Source organism: Schistocerca serialis, chromosome 9, assembly GCF_023864345.2.
Source record: "Schistocerca serialis cubense isolate TAMUIC-IGC-003099 chromosome 9, iqSchSeri2.2, whole genome shotgun sequence".
Taxonomy (NCBI): domain Eukaryota; kingdom Metazoa; phylum Arthropoda; class Insecta; order Orthoptera; family Acrididae; genus Schistocerca; species Schistocerca serialis.
In genome coordinates this window covers 334777907-334796992 of record NC_064646.1, presented here as the reverse complement: position 1 = coordinate 334796992, position 19086 = coordinate 334777907, and the positions used below count along the sequence as shown (strand labels likewise).

General features: G+C 38.2%; 1 protein-coding gene across 1 annotated transcript in view; it reads left to right on the top strand.

The window, feature by feature from the left end:
* LOC126419023 (SH3 domain-containing protein Dlish) overlaps window positions 1-14413 on the top strand; it is a 76816-nt gene extending 62403 nt beyond the window's left edge. The window contains exons 4-7 of the mRNA XM_050086080.1: window positions 1847-1983; window positions 3303-3492; window positions 3726-3862; window positions 10561-14413. Coding sequence (XP_049942037.1) covers window positions 1847-1983; window positions 3303-3492; window positions 3726-3862; window positions 10561-10725 — 629 coding nt within the window. The 3' untranslated portion in view covers window positions 10726-14413. The remainder of the gene's footprint in view (window positions 1-1846; window positions 1984-3302; window positions 3493-3725; window positions 3863-10560) is intronic.
* Window positions 14414-19086: the final 4673 nt, after the last annotated feature.

The following is a 19086-nucleotide window of genomic DNA, read 5'->3' as shown; positions in this document are numbered from 1 at the left end:
GTAGGAAGAAAGGAAGCTAACATCCACCCTTGGTTTTGAGACTTCACCTGGTTTGGAACCTTCCAAAAAGTTTTACTTAAAATAGGTTAATCTTTTAAATGGCCAGTTGAGAAGTCTATCAAGATGTTTGATTTTCATCATGTGTGCATAACTGTATATGCCTACATTTACTCGGTGCTGAATATGTGTTCTAGACAGAGCCACAATAAATACATCATTGAATGTGTTAAACAGTGGAAAATCTAGGACGGAATATTGACAATATTGTGGAAAGGATTGATTGCTACTCGCTATATAGTGGAGATGTTGAGTCACTGACAGGCACAACAAAAAGAACGCTGAGCATGTAAGCTTTCGTCCAAAAGGCCTTCTTCTGAATTTGGCAACATAAACACACAAATTCATACAAACACAACTCGCACCCACATGACCACTGCCTCTGGTTGTCAAGGCCAGACTCTTAGCAACAGTGCATAATGGGAGAAGCACTCAGGAGTGGTGGTGGTAAGGAGGAGGTTGGTTGGGGAGGGAGATGGATAGCATGGTCAGGGTGCTGCTTTTGGTAGCATACAGGGATGAGATGGGCAGAGAGTAGGGCAGCTAGGTGCAGTCAAGAGGTTAGACGGCATGCAGAGGGCAGGCAGCAAGGGAGCACGGAAAAGGAGAGAGGTAAGAAGGCTGCATATGCATTGATGGAATAGGAGACTGTATAATGCTGGAATGGAAAAGGGAAGGGAATTTGGTAGGTGGACAGTAGCTAACAAAAGTTGATGTCAGGAGAATTTGGGAATGGAGGATATATTGCAGAGAGAGATTCCATCTGTGCAATTCAGAAAAGCTGGTGTTGGTACAAAGGAGCCAGGCGGCACAGGCAGTCATGGAAATGAAGAACAATGTTCGGAAACATGCTCAGCAACTGGATGGTCCAGCTGTTTCTTGACCACAGTTTGCTGGTGGCCATTTATGTTGTCATGCCTATATAGAATGCAGCACAGTAGTTGCAGCTTAGCTTGTAGATCATATGACTGCTTCCATAGGTTGCCCTACCTTTGATGGGATATGTTATGCTTGTGACCGGACTGAAGTAGATAGGTGGTGGTGATGGGAAGATGTGTGGGACAGGTATTGTATCTAGTACTATTACAGGTATATGAGCCATGAGGCAAGGAACTGGGAGCAGGGGTTGTTTAGGGATGGATGAAGATCTTGTGTAGGTTCAGTGGGCGGCGGAGTATCACAGTGGGAAGGATATTAGGTAGGACATTCCTTATTTCAAGTCATGACAAGAGATAGAATGCTGGTGGAGAACAAGAGTCACCCAGTTGTTCTTTTCCCTTTTCCCAATCCAGCACTACAGTCTTCTATTCCACCAGTGCACTCATAGTGTTTTTACTTCCCTCCTTTCCTACAACCACCCCCTGCCTGCCCTCCATCTAATCTCCCAACTGTGCCTAGCTGCCCTAGCCTCTCCCCATTTTGTCCCCGTCCCCTCCCCCTTCCTGCCCCAGCCTCTTCCTTACCCCCACGACCCAGGTTTCCTCTTCCATCATGTGCTGTTGCTCATAGTCCAGCATTGGCAGCAATAGACTGTGGTCATCATGTGTTTGTGAGTTGCTGTTGCATGAATTTGTATGCGTATGTCCTTTCATTTTTAAAGAAGGCTTTTTGGCCAAAAGCTTATGTTTTTAGCATTCCCTTGTTGTGCCTGTCTGTGATGTAGTGTCACCACTATATGGTGTAGCAATCTATCCTTCTGTGCCCCCCCCCCCTCCCCCCCCAAATTGTCTTCTACCCTTATATGTGATGAAAGTTGGTCATGAATTTCTGATGTGATGTACCATTATAGGTGCTGACATTTCAGACTGCGAGAGTTATGGGAACAAAAAAAATACAGGTGCTACACAGCAGCTTAATATAACAAGCTCTCAAGCTTCACTGCATAGTGTGTCTTCATCACAACCAGATGTGCATCCATTTTTTAAGGTATGTGTATTAACAATACTTCACAATTGACTTAGACAAACACATTTTTTACTTGCCAGTAATTGTAAAATATACATACAGAAGACACACACAAATTCTCAGTGTTGTTCTAAGGAGCTGTGATTTATCATTTGTTTTGGTATTTTCATCTTGTAGTCTGCTAAAATACCCAATAATAATGTGCATTGAAGGTATTCAGTGTTGTTCTTGAGACTCCCTAGCAGGTTAAAACTGTGAGCCAGACTGGAACTTGAATTTGGGATCTTTGCCTTTTGCAGACAGGTGCTCCAGAGCACTTACCTGCAACAGGCAAAGGTCTCAGGTTGGAGTCCCGGATCTGCCACACAATTTTAGTGTGTCAGTAAGTTTCAAATCAGTGCGTGCTCTGCTGCAGAATGAAAATGTACTCAAGAATATTGTTATTGGCATCCCTGCTGCAGAAAATATCAACAGAATTGCACATGACTTACTAACCAAAGAAATGTACTTGCAGTGGACTGTAGTTAATAATTTACTTTAGACTCCATATTAACCCTAGATATTCTGATTCACAGCTGAAACTATTACTTTCATTTGAAAACACGCATTTGATTGCAAGTTATAATGGTAGTGCAGTTTTAACTATAGCTTCTGCTGTTTATAATGGTATGGTATGTTTTATTTTTGATTAAGCCTTCACATCTTTTATGTAGTACTGTGTGAGTAGTTTTCTTAGTAATCAACCAAATCTCAAACAGAACTGGAAAACTACATCAATATTGAATGTTCAAAGTAAGTGAAAATAAATGAAATGGTTTGACTGTAAAATAACTTAAGTTGAAATGTGATTCTTTTAGGGAACAAAGTTTTATCGGTTAATGAAGTGGCCCTCTTAGAGAGGGAGAAAGAAAGAAAGAGACACGTAGGACATGCAACTGCACAGCAAAGAAAACAGATAACGCCCCCAGTTTTGGGACCTAGAGTTCCTTTTTCATGTAGGAAAGGACTTGGGGTATTCTGGAAGGTGGAGGAAGAGAATAGATATCCCAAGCTAAATGTGGCCCACCCTGTACAAGATTTTTTGATACCAGAAAAATTAGTAAGAGTATGTAAAAGAGAGAGAGAGAGAGAGAGAGAGAGAGAGAGAGAGAGAGAGAGATTGGGGAAGGGGGTGGGGGGCGCACACACGCACATACACTTTCGAATGTGCATATGCACTTCCTTTCCTTAATGTTGTGTGCCTGCTTGTTTATTACTACTGATATATTTTACATTTACTGTGGGTAAAATAAGTGTCTTAACTGTGCTAATGAGACTGTGTAATGAATATGTTCATGCAGGATCCATCTGGCAGATATATTGTGCTCTATACGTTCATAGCACGTGATGAAAATGATGTTAGTGTGGAACGTGGGGAATTCGTGACCGTTTTAAATCGAGAGGATCCTGATTGGTACTGGATAGTCCGGAGCGATGGACAGGAAGGTTTTGTGCCTAGTGGGTTTGTCTATCCAGCCCACATAGTACAAGGTGAGCTTTCTTTTAAAGGTATTCGTCAACATTCTGTTAGTAACATAAGCTCTTAATGTCAGTAGACTGTAATTTCTTGCATGTTTTGCCCCTCTGTTGCCATGCAGAACCATTTTTTACATGTCTCTTGTAACTTGTAACTGTTTTTAACTGCTCAGTTGAACTGAACCTAATTGTAAATGAAGACTGGTGCAATGTATAATAACTTGGTTGTTTTCCTACTCTTCTTACAGGGCATCTGAATCAGAGTAATAATCAAAATGTGAACAACAATTTTGCATCACAAAGCAACGCACATCTACTTGCATCGCAGTCAAATGATGACTTACGTTATCATGGGACCGAACTTGTAATGCTTTACGACTACAAGGTTAGTAGTAGCATGGAAAGCGCTGTAAGTGTGGAGAATGTGTGAATGTTTTAATTATATGCATATGTATATAATATTATGCTGAGTTGATAAACAGTTCACCTCACTGATTTTTCGATAGCTAAAAACTTTCTTAAATAAAAGGTTCTTCTGGTTTTTAGTAAGTTGAATCTAATATGACAATGAAAAAGCTACATGACCCACCTATTTTCACAATAATTAAAAAATGCATTATATAGTGATTTCATAGATGTGTGTGTCTTACACTGTTTAGAATATTTCTTATGTGAATGGGTTAATAGGGCAAGGTATCAACATAGGTCCAGAATAAACTGGCCTGCAACAAGGTCTTTGAACCCTAGAGATCAGAATGGTTCATGTAAGAACCTCCTGGGAAGAGTGGGGGAAATCTGTTACCATCTTCAGTTGTTAAGTTGTACCTGATGAAACAATTTATTGAAAGCCATATCTAAACATGGAGTATATTTCAAATATCTCTGCAAAAAGTCTTTGCATGTATCAGAAGCAAATGAAAAGAAGGTGTGTTGGGCTTCACATTTGAAAAATCTTGGCTTTGAATGGAAAATGACAGTGAATGAGATGTTTGTGGGTATTATTTATGAAGATTGTTACTGAGTTCTTAGGCAACAATAGGATCCACATTATATTTCTGTGTTAACCCGTGTTCAACAAATTAGAATAACTTTTTGAACAGTCAGTTAGTACACCAAGATGTACAACATACAGTTCCTGAGAGAAGAAGCTGTATTAGAAGTGTTAAGAGGAAGAGAGAAAGCAAATATGAGCCAGTGGGCAGACAATTGCTATGCCCAAAAAACCATGAGTTTAACATTAGCCTAACAAAAAATAACCTCAAAATATTTCTTCCTTGGCCTATGTTATGTGAAAAATTCTATTTCGTTTAACTACTGTACCAGGGTGTATATGACCCGGGACAACGGGGAGATCCGGGAAAAACCCGGGAATTTTCCATTGTTTTAGTTTTCAGTTAAATTTTTGTAATTTTGACAGGTAAGAACCAATACTCTAACAAAGGATATTACTATATCCCACTACTGCAAAATAATACTGCAGCAATAAAAGATGAACGAGAGAAAAAAAAAACGAAAATAAAACTGAAATTGCAAAGGAAATGCGCCATACACAACAACAAAACACAATACTCATACATACAAGCGTCTGCCAGCAGCAAAATGTGTCAAAGGCTTTAGGAAGACAATGCAATGCTTCATAACAACAAATTGCTTCCGATGAACGTAGCGTCACAACTGTTTACATTAGAGTCGTTATAGCAGTTACGAGCAGGGTCATGCGCATGCACAGTTGAGTCGCGTATCTTCTCCCCTTTCTGGCTACAGAAATGTGGCTGTTGGCTGTGTAAGCAGTCGGAGTAAGCACCTAGATGCTATCGGGAAAAAATTTACTGGCGCGCCCAAGCTGCCAGCCTCACGCATACGCTGAGTCTAGGAAGGGTGGGGGGCAAACCAAGGTATCTGACACTGGTGGCATTTCTGCATTTCTGGGGGGGGGGGGGGGGGCAGGCGGAGCGGCGGCATAGTCATCATATTCTTGCTGGAAAAAAAAAACTTGTTTCACAAAGCTCGTAGCATCCAACGCACGTTGGTCTGTCTATTATTCATATGAATTTGAACGCATCCAAGTTGGTTTTTGTAACATTTTTGAACACCTTCTAACTTGATTTCTGAATGAATCATAAGTTGATTTTTGAATGTGTGTTTAATGTACGTGATGTCTGTCAGGGGAGTTCTCGTCATATCTAGAAATAAACTTCCCTACGTACAAAAGGGGATGAGGCTATGCGAGCTGAGCAGAATAAAGCCGAGCGGATGAATGCCAATCGTGGTTGATTGGGTTTGCATATGATCAGCGTTGTTATATTTACTAGCGAAATCCATAAATTCAGACTACCAGAGTGGAAATAAACGACTAACAGGAATAACAGGTAAGAAAGATTAAGTATTATCTTCTCAGTGTATCCAAGAAAATGAAATTTTGACAGAAAATTTTTGGCCAGATCGCTACACTAGTAAGGGCCAGTTGTACAGTCCCAGCCTAGTTCTGTTCTGGAAGCAGTGTGGAAAATGTGTTCTATGAACATTTAACCAAGCCTATCCGGAAGATAATCGCAGGATAGCGAAACTGATGATTCTGACAGGTTTAGTGAAGTTAACCGGCGAATAAGTTTTGTCAATGGCAGGAATAGTTACAGAATTAGTGATAAGATTGTTTGTTAGAATGAGGAAGGAGAAGAAACGGGGACATCACACAAATTATGAAAGAATATCACAATTCCAAATTCATATAAAATTTCGTACTACTGCTTTTCTATCTCTTGCTTGAGAAACTGGAGCGTATGAATGAAATGTGAAACTACTTTCTAACATCTAGCCTTTTGCTCGCAGTAGGCCTAAAAGTCATTTGATATTGGTACTTTGTGAATTATATTCTGTCATGTTATAAAAATGACCTTTCGTGTCAAAACAGTCTCGTTTATTTGGTGTGTGTTAAAATTGCTGCAAGGCCTATTTTGTTTTATCGAGCAGACAGTGACAAAATAGACGTAATCAGTTCGAGAAACCACACCAGTCATGGGTGCTAGTTGTATTAACAGCTTTTTCAGTATTAGACAACGACATTTTGATTTTCAATGTGGAAAACGTTTGACGAACTTTGATGTGGTAATAGATTCTTTCGCAGAAAGGGAAGCACACCGTGTAAAGCTGTAGCACGATTAGAGAGAAAAAAATGCTAGGAGCTAAGGATTGAAGAAATGTGTACTGTCTTGCTTGTCTTTTCTTTACTTGTTTTATGTACCCTACATTTAATTTTATGCAAGTTATTGTTCAAAATGTTCAAATGTGTGTGAAATCTTATGGGACTTAACTGCTAAGGTCATCAGTCCCTAAGCTTACACACCACTTAACCTAAATTATCCTAAGGACAAACACACACACCCATGCCCGAGGGAGGACTCGAACCTCCGCCGGGACCAGCCACACAGTCCAGGACTGCAGCACCTTAGACTGCTCGGCTAATCCTGCGCGGCTGCAAGTTATTAGCTAATAGGCAATAAAGAGTGAAAATTTTCCGAAGAGCTCTTGTTCTCATGTTTTTTAGATTGAGAGAGAGAGAGAGAGAGGGGGGGGGGGAGGGGGGGGGGCAGGATGTCACATGAGCCGAGTGGAAGCAGGAGAGGCACCACAGGACATTTTAATTTCCACTGTTCTGTATATAGTTTGATGGCATCCATTGCAAAATATACAAGTTTCAATTCCACGGAGCAAAATACAGTGACGTGCGATTGAAGATTACTGTGTGAAGAGGTGTGGCACTGCACGTTGGCACACTTAAGATCAAATAACATGTCTTACATTTCCTCGAACACATGTTTTATGTATCAGATTCTGCACAAAGATGTGCGCTATAAAATGAACATGTTTTGGAAAATCCGATTTTAAAAAAAATTACTACCTCAATCGCTTGGGGTGGGGTGGGGGTTACTATCAAATATTGTCCCGGTTCGGAACTATCATAGATCCAGGGCTGATGCGCAGAGCAGTATGAGTTACAGTGGAGAAGTGGATAGTCTCCACGTGACACGTGTTTGCATTATTTCGTGATCTTGCTGCTCCCTCTTCGTTAATGCTTTCACGTCAAATGAAAACAAAATGGATATCAGTGGCCGGAAGCTATCAAGTGAATTAAAATACATTCACATAATTACAGAAGCCAAAACTTTGTTATTAGTTTCAGATTTTATTTTATTTCCACCTTTCTGACAGCCAAGCATTAATCCCCTTGCAGAACAATGAAGTTGTTTTTGTTGGTTTGCTAAAGAAATTTGGCTTTTATTAATCTTTTCCGCTGAGACAGACCATGTATTTGAAATGAGGTGTTTAATTCCAACTGTTCGCTGCATTTCAAGTGCACGTTTTCATATTCTAGCATGTGTGGCATTAAGCCATAATAAAGAACCAAACATGAGATAACACAGTAGTGGTACTCCAAGAAAATTTACATCCTGAAAGCCACACTGAAAAGTTTATAATATCAGGCCGAAGACTTCTTCATTAGGAATCTGGACATATGAATGTGCACTTTTAGTATGCACTTTAAATGTGCACATTCTGATGCTCTTGGGGTATCCTCTAATGTCTTGTTTCTTTGATGACATAATGTAAAATGATTTAATGTTTTACAATTACGAACATATGAGCCTCTTACGTCATCATAGTTGCGCATGTGCGGTGGCACCTGCCATCTGGCGCTCTCTGGCAACTGCTGAAACGAACCTATTTGTAACAGGTCGCGGGAAAATATTACGAATGGTAATTTGAAAAGCGTTACTTTCAAAGTAAATTTCCTTTTACGTAAATTGAGCTATATGCGAGAATGTACAATGAATTTTGAAAAATCAAACAGCGTTTGACTCTCATTTGATGACGAGACATTTATGTCGTTATTAAAAATTGTACTAGCACATTTGTGCGATGTATCTTAAAGTGTAGCACGTGCAAAAAGATCAACGTTATATGTGGAAGCTTAGCTTCCCTTGCAGCTTATTAACCTTCGAGACCAAAATTATATGCGAAAGCTTTGCTTTTCTTGTAGTAACACTCTGTATACCAATTTAAACCATTAACTTTTCTTGTTTGTGTGTTTGCGCTACTTAACAGTGATGTGGCTGATTGGCTGACTACATCACGTGTCCTATGTTCTGGATATCCGCTGTCATTGGCTGGCGAGATCACGTGACACGAGCTATGACTGGCTTACCTAAGTGCATCGCAATCTCGATTTCAATGCTTGGGAAAGTAACATGCGGTTTTTGGAGGAATTAGAATTTATGCTTTCGTAATACGAAAATATGCAGGGTACATGTTGCTTCTCATTGAAGATCTTTCCAAAACGTGTTTTTTTCCCTGAGTTATGTTTTCTAAAGTGCCGGGAAATTCTACGCCCGTGTATAAAACCATAACCATTCAAAAGATTGATAAGTTTTACAGTTCGGAGGGAAAATATACAGTCACTTAAGACGGAAAAGTGTTTTCACCCGGGAGAAAGTGTACTTTTAGTCTGGAAATACGGGATTTTTTTTTTCATTGTCTGTGTTTACACCCTGTGTACCTTTTTGTGATATGTATTATTTCGATTGGCTTGAAATTATTTGAACTGCAAGAAACACAATATTTGCTGTGTTCGTCCTGAATCTGTAACACAGCAATGTTTGAACATACTAAGTATAAGTAATGGTAGCACCTCCCTGTTGAATCCAAGGGACTACCTGCCTGAGATATATATTGTTACCTCCACACTCATGTGACCATCAGACACCAGATAAATACTACAAACAGTGAAGAGAACCTAGTCCATTGAGTTAGGTTCCCATTCCATGTATCCATTAGCTCAGCTTTTTTGTGTATCACAGTGCTGAGAAGTTTTCATAATGAACATGTTTACAATCTTTCTTGCCATAAAGTGACACTGCCTGTATGGTCCAAGCTTGAAGTGATCCTTCGAGACACATAGACAGACTGAACGCAAATCACATTGTCTGATTCTCAATTGGAGACACAGGGTACTCTACTGAAATAAACTGAAAATTTATCTTTATGCAGGTGGTTGTGTGTTATGATTTCCTGTATTGAGACCGAAGTATCTGGTAAACCCCCCGTCACATAAATTCTGCGTTAAAGCTTTCTGACAGATTAATGCTGTGTGCTGGACTGGAACTGGTGTCTGGGACCCTTGCCTTTTGTAGACAAGTGCTCTACCAGCTGAGATATCAAAGCATGACTCAGGCATGACCTGCTCTCGCAGCTCCATTTCCACTGGTACCCCATCCCCTACATTTTGAAGTGGAGCTATGAGGACACGTTGTGAGTCCTTGGATAGGTCAGTCAGTAGTACTAATGCTGCAGACCTCATTCAGAACTATTTCTGATACATTGTTTTATCTTTTGGAGTTGGATAGCCGTAACTGTAATTCACTACTTTTTAATAAAGACAATATGTGTTATCTACCTCTTCCTCCGTGAGCACACATTCTGTGTGTCTGTCAAAAATAGTTTTCCATGAATGTTGCCTAGACAACTTTACTATAGTACAAGTCACATATGAAGGCACATCTGCACAGGCAGAGAGAGTAATAAACAACTGTGGAGTGGATGAGATTTGGTTATGCATGGTGACAGAGGGGTGATACAGTTTTTATGCTGTGAAATCTTAGAAAGTTTACTACACTGAGCAATGAATGAAATTAAATCATCACTGAAGTACGTCATCATTGACTGCTATTCACGACAAGGTGGTTTCAGGAAGACTGCCTTATTTGGTGTGTGGCGTTAGTAGAGGGGACAGCCAAAATGTTTCAAAACTGGAGTGCCATCCAATGTGACATATGTTATAGCTTTTCCTGTTGTTGTGCCGCCAATGTTATTTGAGACAAATAAAAGCTTAATGGTGTCTTGATGTGCAACATCTTTTCTCTTAGCTGTTTTACCTGTGTGTTCAAAAACATCAGCCGTTGAATTGCAGTTATGTAGCAAATGCATTGTACTTCCAGAAATGCACCCATGCACTTATTTCTGCATTCATTAATAAACAAAAAACATTGTCAGTATTCTCATAACCTATGTTCTGATTTTTTTTTTTAGGCTCAAGCTCCTGATGACTTATCAGTTCGACGTGGTGATTGGATATATGCAGACCTCAATAATCAGACAGTGGATGGTTGGCTGTGGGCATATGCTCCAAAAACTCGCAAGTACGGTTTCATACCAAAAGCATATGCTCGACCACCAGCTATGACAAGTCTATAGAAAGAATGGTCTACAAAGAAGTTTTACTCCAGCTGCCATTAAATTTATTGTGTGTGTGTGTGTGTGTGTGTGTGTGTGTGAGAGAGAGAGAGAGAGAGAGAGAGAGAGAGAGAAGTCTTGTCTTGTTAGGAATATGATGATATACAGTTTTCACCTCACTGCTGTCTTCTCATATAATTCCACTTTTTTTATCACAATTTTGTGGTTAATGTATCTTGCATAATCTAACACTTAGTAAAATATCCATTGCTGTCACTGTAAAGGTGATGGTCCATGGAGGAATGTTCTGATTGTTTTTGTCTGTGTTTTGCTGTGCAAAGTATGAGGCTTCAAAGTAAACTCTGTACGTGAAGAAGGCAGATGTTTGTAATGTAGCTTAACTCCAGTATGAAAAGTATTGAGATGATGAACCATTTGTGTGAAATGTGCACTGTCGTTTTACATCACTAATTCTGACTTTACATCAAGATGGTTTAGTCACAAATGTTTGTCTTTATGCAGATAATGTGTGTGTGTGTCTGTGTGTGTGTGTGTGTGTGTGTGTGTGTGTGTGTGTGTGTGTGTGTGCGCGCGCCTGCGTGCGCGCGTGTACATGTCAGAATTTACTTGTACTGTTCGATCTTTGCCTTGTAGTAGTGACCACCAGAACATGCTTAACCCTCACAGATAATAAGAATTCATTTTGTCATAAGTTCATACTGGGTTGGGATTACTAAAAAATTAACACATATTCAAAATTGTTGTCCTTTTCTTTTGTTTTATTAACAAACTATAATTTTGGCTGCCACAGGAGGAGGAGTGGTGCAGGGAAACAAGCCTGCTTCCCTGCCTACAGCAGGACTAGTATATTCTCACAGGGATCACCAATCTTTTTTGGTGTTATAAGGGTCATAATCAAAATCAATGATGGACTAGCATTAGTCACTCACTTATTTCAAAATTAAAAAAATAAACTCATGAGCAATGCACAACATAAACACTTCAGGGGCAGCTACCATGCTATTGCTTGTTGAGGAATCCTGAGTATTGTTAATGATGAAGATACGGCCTGACCTCTAGCAGTATTTGATGCAACCACAGGTCAAAACATCCACCACCTAATTTGCCATGTTAAAAGTGTCCAGATTATACCATCTTTTCAGCTGAAGATGTATGCATTTCTTTGTTATAAAATGCTAGATCTCATGGCTGAGTACTACATTGCATTATGCAGTGTGTATTTGTAATAGACAATTCAACTACTTGCAGTTGTCATGGCATCAGAACATTCAGTGCATTGATATGTCGTTGCATTTGTACACTTTTTATTTGGTAAACAGGTTGTTACGCACATCATCTTTTAAAGTTTAACTTCATGAGATGGTGTACAATACCAGTAACTGAAAACTGGTTACATTTTCGATATTTATATGCAGAAAATAAAGCTATTTCAAACTATCTCTCATGAAATAGTTCATCTGAATACAATTTGCAATAAAATAGTGTCCATTAGGTAATTCAATAAAATAGTGTCTGTTAGGTAATTTTGTGTTTTTCTTTTTTTGTATTTCGAGGCAGCATTTGTATCTATTTTGCATTTATTGCAAAATGCAATTTTTTCTGGTCCCTGTATATGTCATTAGAATTTCAGATCTTGTCTGTTTCTTTTCCATTTCTTTTCTCTTATTTCCTGTGAGGTGTGGCATTGTGATTCCTGCATCAAAAGTGAGTCCCTCTCGTAGCTCTTTTTGCAATGTTTTACACTTATGTTTTTTTTGTACTGCTTCCCACATTGTATTATCTCTGAAAATTAATTTTTATCATTATTTTTTTTAACTTTCTGCTGTACTTTCAAACTTCTGCAGTAAATATGGTTATTTTGTAGCTTTATTGGTTTGACTTTACTTGTAACTAAACAATACTGCTAACACATTATTGACGTGGAAAGCTGTTTGACATGCTGCAAAGAACTAAGTTTATGTTGAAATTCAGTGTTTGTGTTTGTTCATTTAGTTTAGGACATTGCCAATTTATACACAAATAACTACAAATGTCCAGAGATGATAGACATGTTTTTCCTTCATCTTTGTCAATCTCAAGAAGAAACTTCTCTTTTTTTAACATTCTTTTTGTTTTTGACTATAACATCATACTTATGACAATCTATGGCTGCAGTATGTTTGTAAACTCTTGAACCAATATTCAATTAATTTATTTTTATTTTTAGTTTTCATTAGCAGAGCTACATTCACACCTCTTGCATAGTAAAAATCACACACGAATATCTAAATTTCACATGTAAGACTAAAAGTTCTGCACTGGCAGTACCTGTTACAAAGTATTTAATTCATTCGAAGTCATGTAATTTTTATGATTTACATTTTTTCAAGTGAATATGGTGACATCAGAGGTGACTGAGAAGTTAAGACTTTATTATACAAGGACAATTTGAAAATAAATATGCATGTAAGACATGTAAAATGAAGCTTTACTAGTTTGCATGACCATTTTGTGTTCATGTAAAAAGGAAAGGGAAAAATGTAGGAAGGAGAAAGACATATGTTGTCATTATTTTAAATGTATGGTTTTCAGTCGGAGAATATAATTCTCTGTATTGGGAAAATTATTTCTGTAAGGTACCATAAAATTTTATTTATGGTTACTAAATCTGTTAATTGTTTTTTGTATATACTCCCTTCATGCTTCTAGAGAGAAGAGAGAATTCTGTAACCTCATAACTAATGTATCATGGCATATAGATTGAGAGTGACTCCTTTGCATTGGTTGCTATCCTGTGAATCCTTCACTTTGGCAAAGTTGAGTAAAATTTGAAACTTGGCACAGTATGTTGTTGAAGGGGATGGAAAAGGAACAGAATGAAATTATGGCAGTGATTTTGATTGTATATGAACAGAAACATTACAGTGGCTGCATTAAGGATTTCAGCCTAAATCTTTGACTGTCTGGAGTCCATTGTTTTCCCACTGTGCCATCACACTGTTTTAAAAATCATCAGTCTAGAACAATTATAAATGAGTGGAAACATGTGTGCCAATTCCCATGATTTATAAAAACAAACAAGATAAGTTTTCCAGAACAAAGTGAAAGTGATCATAATTTGCTAAGTGTTGTGCTCATAAATATATATATTTAATTTAAAATATATCTTAACACCTGTTCTTCTATTTGTACATACGTCGAGCATTACATTAAGAAATATTTTGCCCTCAAAAACGTTCTGAAATGTTACAGTAGCATTTATAACAACAGGCTGCCTCAGAATAAGGCATGAAAAGGTCTTTTTCACCCTAAAAGGTGTGAAATAGGAGGGGACATCACAAATAACTTAACTTGTCTGCATTACTCATGTTTATCAGTATTTCTGCTTGAATTTATTACAGAGAAAAATGGACTGTATGAGTGAAAGAATATGGTTGAGTACAAGAGGAATGAGACGTTCCAAGTGTGTTTGTGTGAGTGTGTGTACATAGGGAAATTATTATAATCTGCCTATATTGCTCAATATTTGAAGCATATTAACTGCAAGTCATTGTCGTGACCAGATTTGTAATTGTGAAGCTAATTGTTATATATGTATATATTTTAATGAAGTAATTATCTTTGTTGCATTGTGGTTTGAGAAGTTTTCTATTTGTACTTTAATAGTTTATATTTAAAAATTTTTGTGTTTCCATTTTGTAAGTATTTTTTAATGAAGTCATCAAAATGTTAAGAAGGTATTTTTATTTTATTTTGCACACCAATTTATATCCTTTATTTATATCCTGTTTACCACAGTTGCCTAATGATAAAATAACACACACAACTTGCAGAAGGTTTATTGATTTGGTACCTGCACAAAATTTAAGAGCTCATTGAAATTACTATGGCAATTTTACACACTCGTGACAGGTAAAGACTGACAAATATGAAGAAAATGAAAACTATTAGAGTGTATGATTCATACCATTCATTAAAAAGTTGGCAATATCAACAAAAATATGTTTTGTTGAGAAATGTACTAGTGTAAAAGCAGTGTAAGGAGGAATCTGAGAAGACGTAGATGGGGAAGAGAATAGCAGATGGCTGCTGTACTGTTGGATTAGTTGTTACGACAAACTGTGATGATAGTGTGTTGTGTTTTGGGACAGGGATGATGACCTAAACAGCATGGAATGTGTCCTGGTATTAAGAAAAATTCTCAGCAGTTTGAGCTTGATCTCTATGTTGCTCTATAGTTGATTCACTTGTGTCCACATAGGGGTAAAGTTTGAGTCAGTTATGGGACTTACAGGTTGTCATAGATCACGAACCATACTCAAACTTGGCATTTTTGCATTTACAAATTGTTGGCAGAGTTGAAAGGATTGATAAGTGACAGAAAAATACAACTGTATGAGGGCTGAACCCTGAACATTTGGATTTACAATCCCATACCTATTCAATGACTCATCCATATACAAAACTCTGCATTGGTACCAAGGGAGTTGATAGGATGTGGGATAGGTTTTGCCAACAGCACAGGGACTGAGAATAGTGGGATGATAGAGGTATTATGTTGGGTAAATCACATTTTGCAGTTAGAACTGTGATTGTATTAGTGCCTGGTATTTGTTTTTATATGAGGGGGAGAGTGGGGGCAGGGGGGGGGGCTGTCAAACTTATTATGTGATGTTGCAAAGTTTGAATTTATATGGCAACCAGGCAGCGAATTAATGCAAGGGTTTTCATTGTTCAATAAAAATCACTTCCAATAATAAATGACACTTCAATGGTTTTACCACATTAACTATTATTGCCATATCTTGTGATATTTTATTTCCCAAATATAGTAGAATGTCTTTTCTCCTATGGCTTTTGCCCTGTCATTAAGTTTTTGTTTGTTTTCACATCTTTTTCTTCATGAAACTTCCCATTCACGATTTACTGTTGGAATTTTTTTCTATCAAATTTTCCAGCTTTATCATGAGAAACTTGCTACTTTTTGTCCCCTCATTACTTCTTAGCTCATTTCTCACAATTTTCATTTGAATATCTATTATTTTCAGTTTTTCTGACCTTTTTGTTGTCTTCCTTTTTTCTTTCTCCCCCCCCCCCCCCCCCCCCCCCACCTCCTTCTTTCTTCTTTTTCACCACTCCCATCATCTCTAATACTCCAAACCCTCTTCTCCTCACATGAAAACGTGCTTTTGCCCTATCTAAACTGAGATCCTGCATTTTGTTTCTTGAAATCGGCATATTCTTGGGAGTCCCTCCCCCCTCACAGAGGCCCAACTTTGAAAATCCCTATTCTGGATGTAATCCCACTCTTCACCAGTCCTTTTACAGTTTTAAATGCAGCAATCTCTTGCATTTATCTGGCTAATCTGTTGTATATCATTGGTGAAGAAACAATACTGCGTAAGTAGCAAAACAAGAATTTTACACGAGAGAGAAAAAACTGTCTAAAATGCCTAATACATTTCACAGCGGCGCTAAATTTTCATTGTAGCACTACAAGAAAATATTGGATCAAATAAAAAGTGGAACTATAAAAAAAAATAAGCTTTAGAAAGCTTAATTAAGGTACATATGCTGAATTGTCTCGGTATTTATGCCATGATCTGTTACTTACACGGTATTTGTTTCAGTCTCCCAGCACGACTTGACACATTTACGTTGGTATTTGGTGCTGAGAAAGCTAGTAAGACCATGTTTTGGAGCATTAATCATTTTTTACTGAAAGATTTCATAGAAACATTTTAAATAAATATACTGTTTACATAGTTCCGATAATGTATGCACATTTCTTCAAGAAAAATCCTAAACTTCACTCAAAGCAGCAAAGAGAATTACACTGCACTGATACTCGTCACAGAGCTACCCCTGCGAAAATTTTCATCCATAAGGAATGTTTCTTGATTTTCAGTCTTTCCTTGTATATTTCCGGGCAGCAAACATCTCCAAAAAATTTTCTCTTGCCTTGGTAATTCTTGCCACACCCTTGCTGAAAGAGCTCTTGTAGTAAATAATATCGTTTGGGTGGTACTGTAGTGCCCTCAGATAGGTAACTGTAGGCTCATTTTTTACAGCTCTTCCAGGCCTAATTGAGTCTTACAGACACAAACTTTTCTCTGCGTAGTTGATGAAAAAGTAATAATCTAGGTAATGGACTTCGTATGTCTGTGGCTTTTTCCTCGCTTCTTTAGGTATCAGAGTGTATTGGCTAGGAAGTGTAACTTCACATCCTTTTAGTTTGCACTCAATGTAACTGTGAACTGAGTCACATTCCATCTGAGTATGGCCTTTCTCCAAAAACTTTTGTGTAATCAGTACTCCAATATCAATTGCTAATCTTAAAAGAGCATTTGATAATATCACATTTCTGTTCTGATATGTGTAGCCGTCAGAATACAGAATGACTTGAACAGGATTTGCTTAATTGTTCTGGATAGGGTGTCCACAATGCATGGGGCAAAACATGATGCAGCCAAATCACCTGTAACATACTGCATCACGACTTTCTAAATTATACAGTGTAATGTTATGAACAGCCAACTTTTTTTAAAGTACACTTACACTTAAATATGGAGCTACTTTCACGGCCTGCAAGTCCATGGTGTACACTGAGCAGAGCTTCTGCTGGGCTTCTTTCTTGTCAGCATCTATTTGCATCCTTGCCTGCTCTTTCTGTTCTGTGCGTTGCTTCCACATGTCTTCACTCATGTTACCAAGCCTGTAACTACAACGCAAGTCACACTGGTCTTTCTTGGGGGAAAAAAGCTAATATTACCATCTTCTAAAATCACTTAATGGTGAAACCTTCTCCGCATGACATTCTTCCACATAGAGTCCATACAGCTGTTGTTTGGATTGTAGAATAGGCTCAAGGTACAACTTCGAGGACGATTTATTGCAGTAATGCGATGGAAGCTTCAGAAGAGAGTCCAGGAATTATTTCATGAAGGTTCTCTCATCTTTCTTCTTCATCTGTTTGATTCGAGGTCATGTCGATTCTGTATCAGGACTCATTTTTCAAATGATAAATGAGCGTCCCTTTTCTCATGGATTCGCCAGTGTTCTTCCCTGGACGTTTGGTTGGAATTACATCCACAAGGTTGATAACGTAAACCTTCCTCTGATTCTATGACATCGTGTCCCAAAATGTGTTAAATACTGCCTGCCTATTATCAGCAGACAACTGATGACACTTCCTTTGAACAGATTTCTGGCACATCTTCGAAGTACATGTTGGACCTAATTTTCGTGCCTCTCTTGGAGTATCATGAGTGATTTTACCAATTCGACTTCTTTTGTATCCAACATATGCCTGTCCACGCATACTCAGAATTTTATTGGCATTTTTCTTCCAATCTTCAGGATATGGTTTAGACTTCCTTTTCCTGTCACTGCTTGTGTCACCATAAAATTCTTGGCCTTCACTGTCAGCATCATTACTGCTCCCATGATCTTCCAATAATTTATCCAGAGTCTTTGGCAAACAATGAGCACCATAGCATAGCAATGAGTGTGAGGTACGGTCGTCTCTAGTGGAAACTGTGACTGTGGTTTCATTTTGAGCATTGTTGGATACAGCCACTGAAGTTTTTGGATGGAAAAATATGTATAAATTAATTTAATCAGACAAAGATGCTCAAATTCGTGTATTTATGAGAATGATGGCATCTGTAATACTGTTAACAATAATCCCAAGAAAATTTACCTGCGTTATTAGATGTTGCAGGAACAGTAACCGAGAACCCCATATACGACATTAATTCTTCTTCAGTAAATGTAACTTCAGCATTATGACTTTTCTCGGCTGTTGTTTGTTCTGCATTTACGGGAAACCCTACAAGAAAGTGGACAGTCTAGAAATCTTTGGCAGAGATGAATAAAGCACAGAACGAGTGAAGTGGTGGCATTCTGATTTATATCACAATAAGACAGTTACGGTGCTACTAACATTCAAAGGTGAATAATAAAACAATTTTCTTACCGCTGTCAGTCCCTATCAGGAATGATTCCCCGCTTTCGTAAGCTGATTTCAGCTGAGAAACAATTTCTTCTTCAGTAAAACGATCATCACCTATATCACTGTCCAATAGCCACACTATCAACTACCACTCCTCTCCTACAAACTGAGCTTGGCCATCCTCATTCACATCCTTGAGCCTTCACTGTTTCCTCCCAAAAAGAGGCAACTCAGGGATCATAAGAACCACTTGCAACAGTACAGTGTTCTCAACATCTTATCTAAGGGCCTCTTCCCTCCTTTTATCGGTATTATCCAAGGGTCTCACATTCAGCCGCAGGCCTGCAATTAATAATGCTGCTTTGGTTAAGGACCTATTTTCCTTCACATGTAATGTCAATTGGAATCATCATCTTGCAATCCAATCT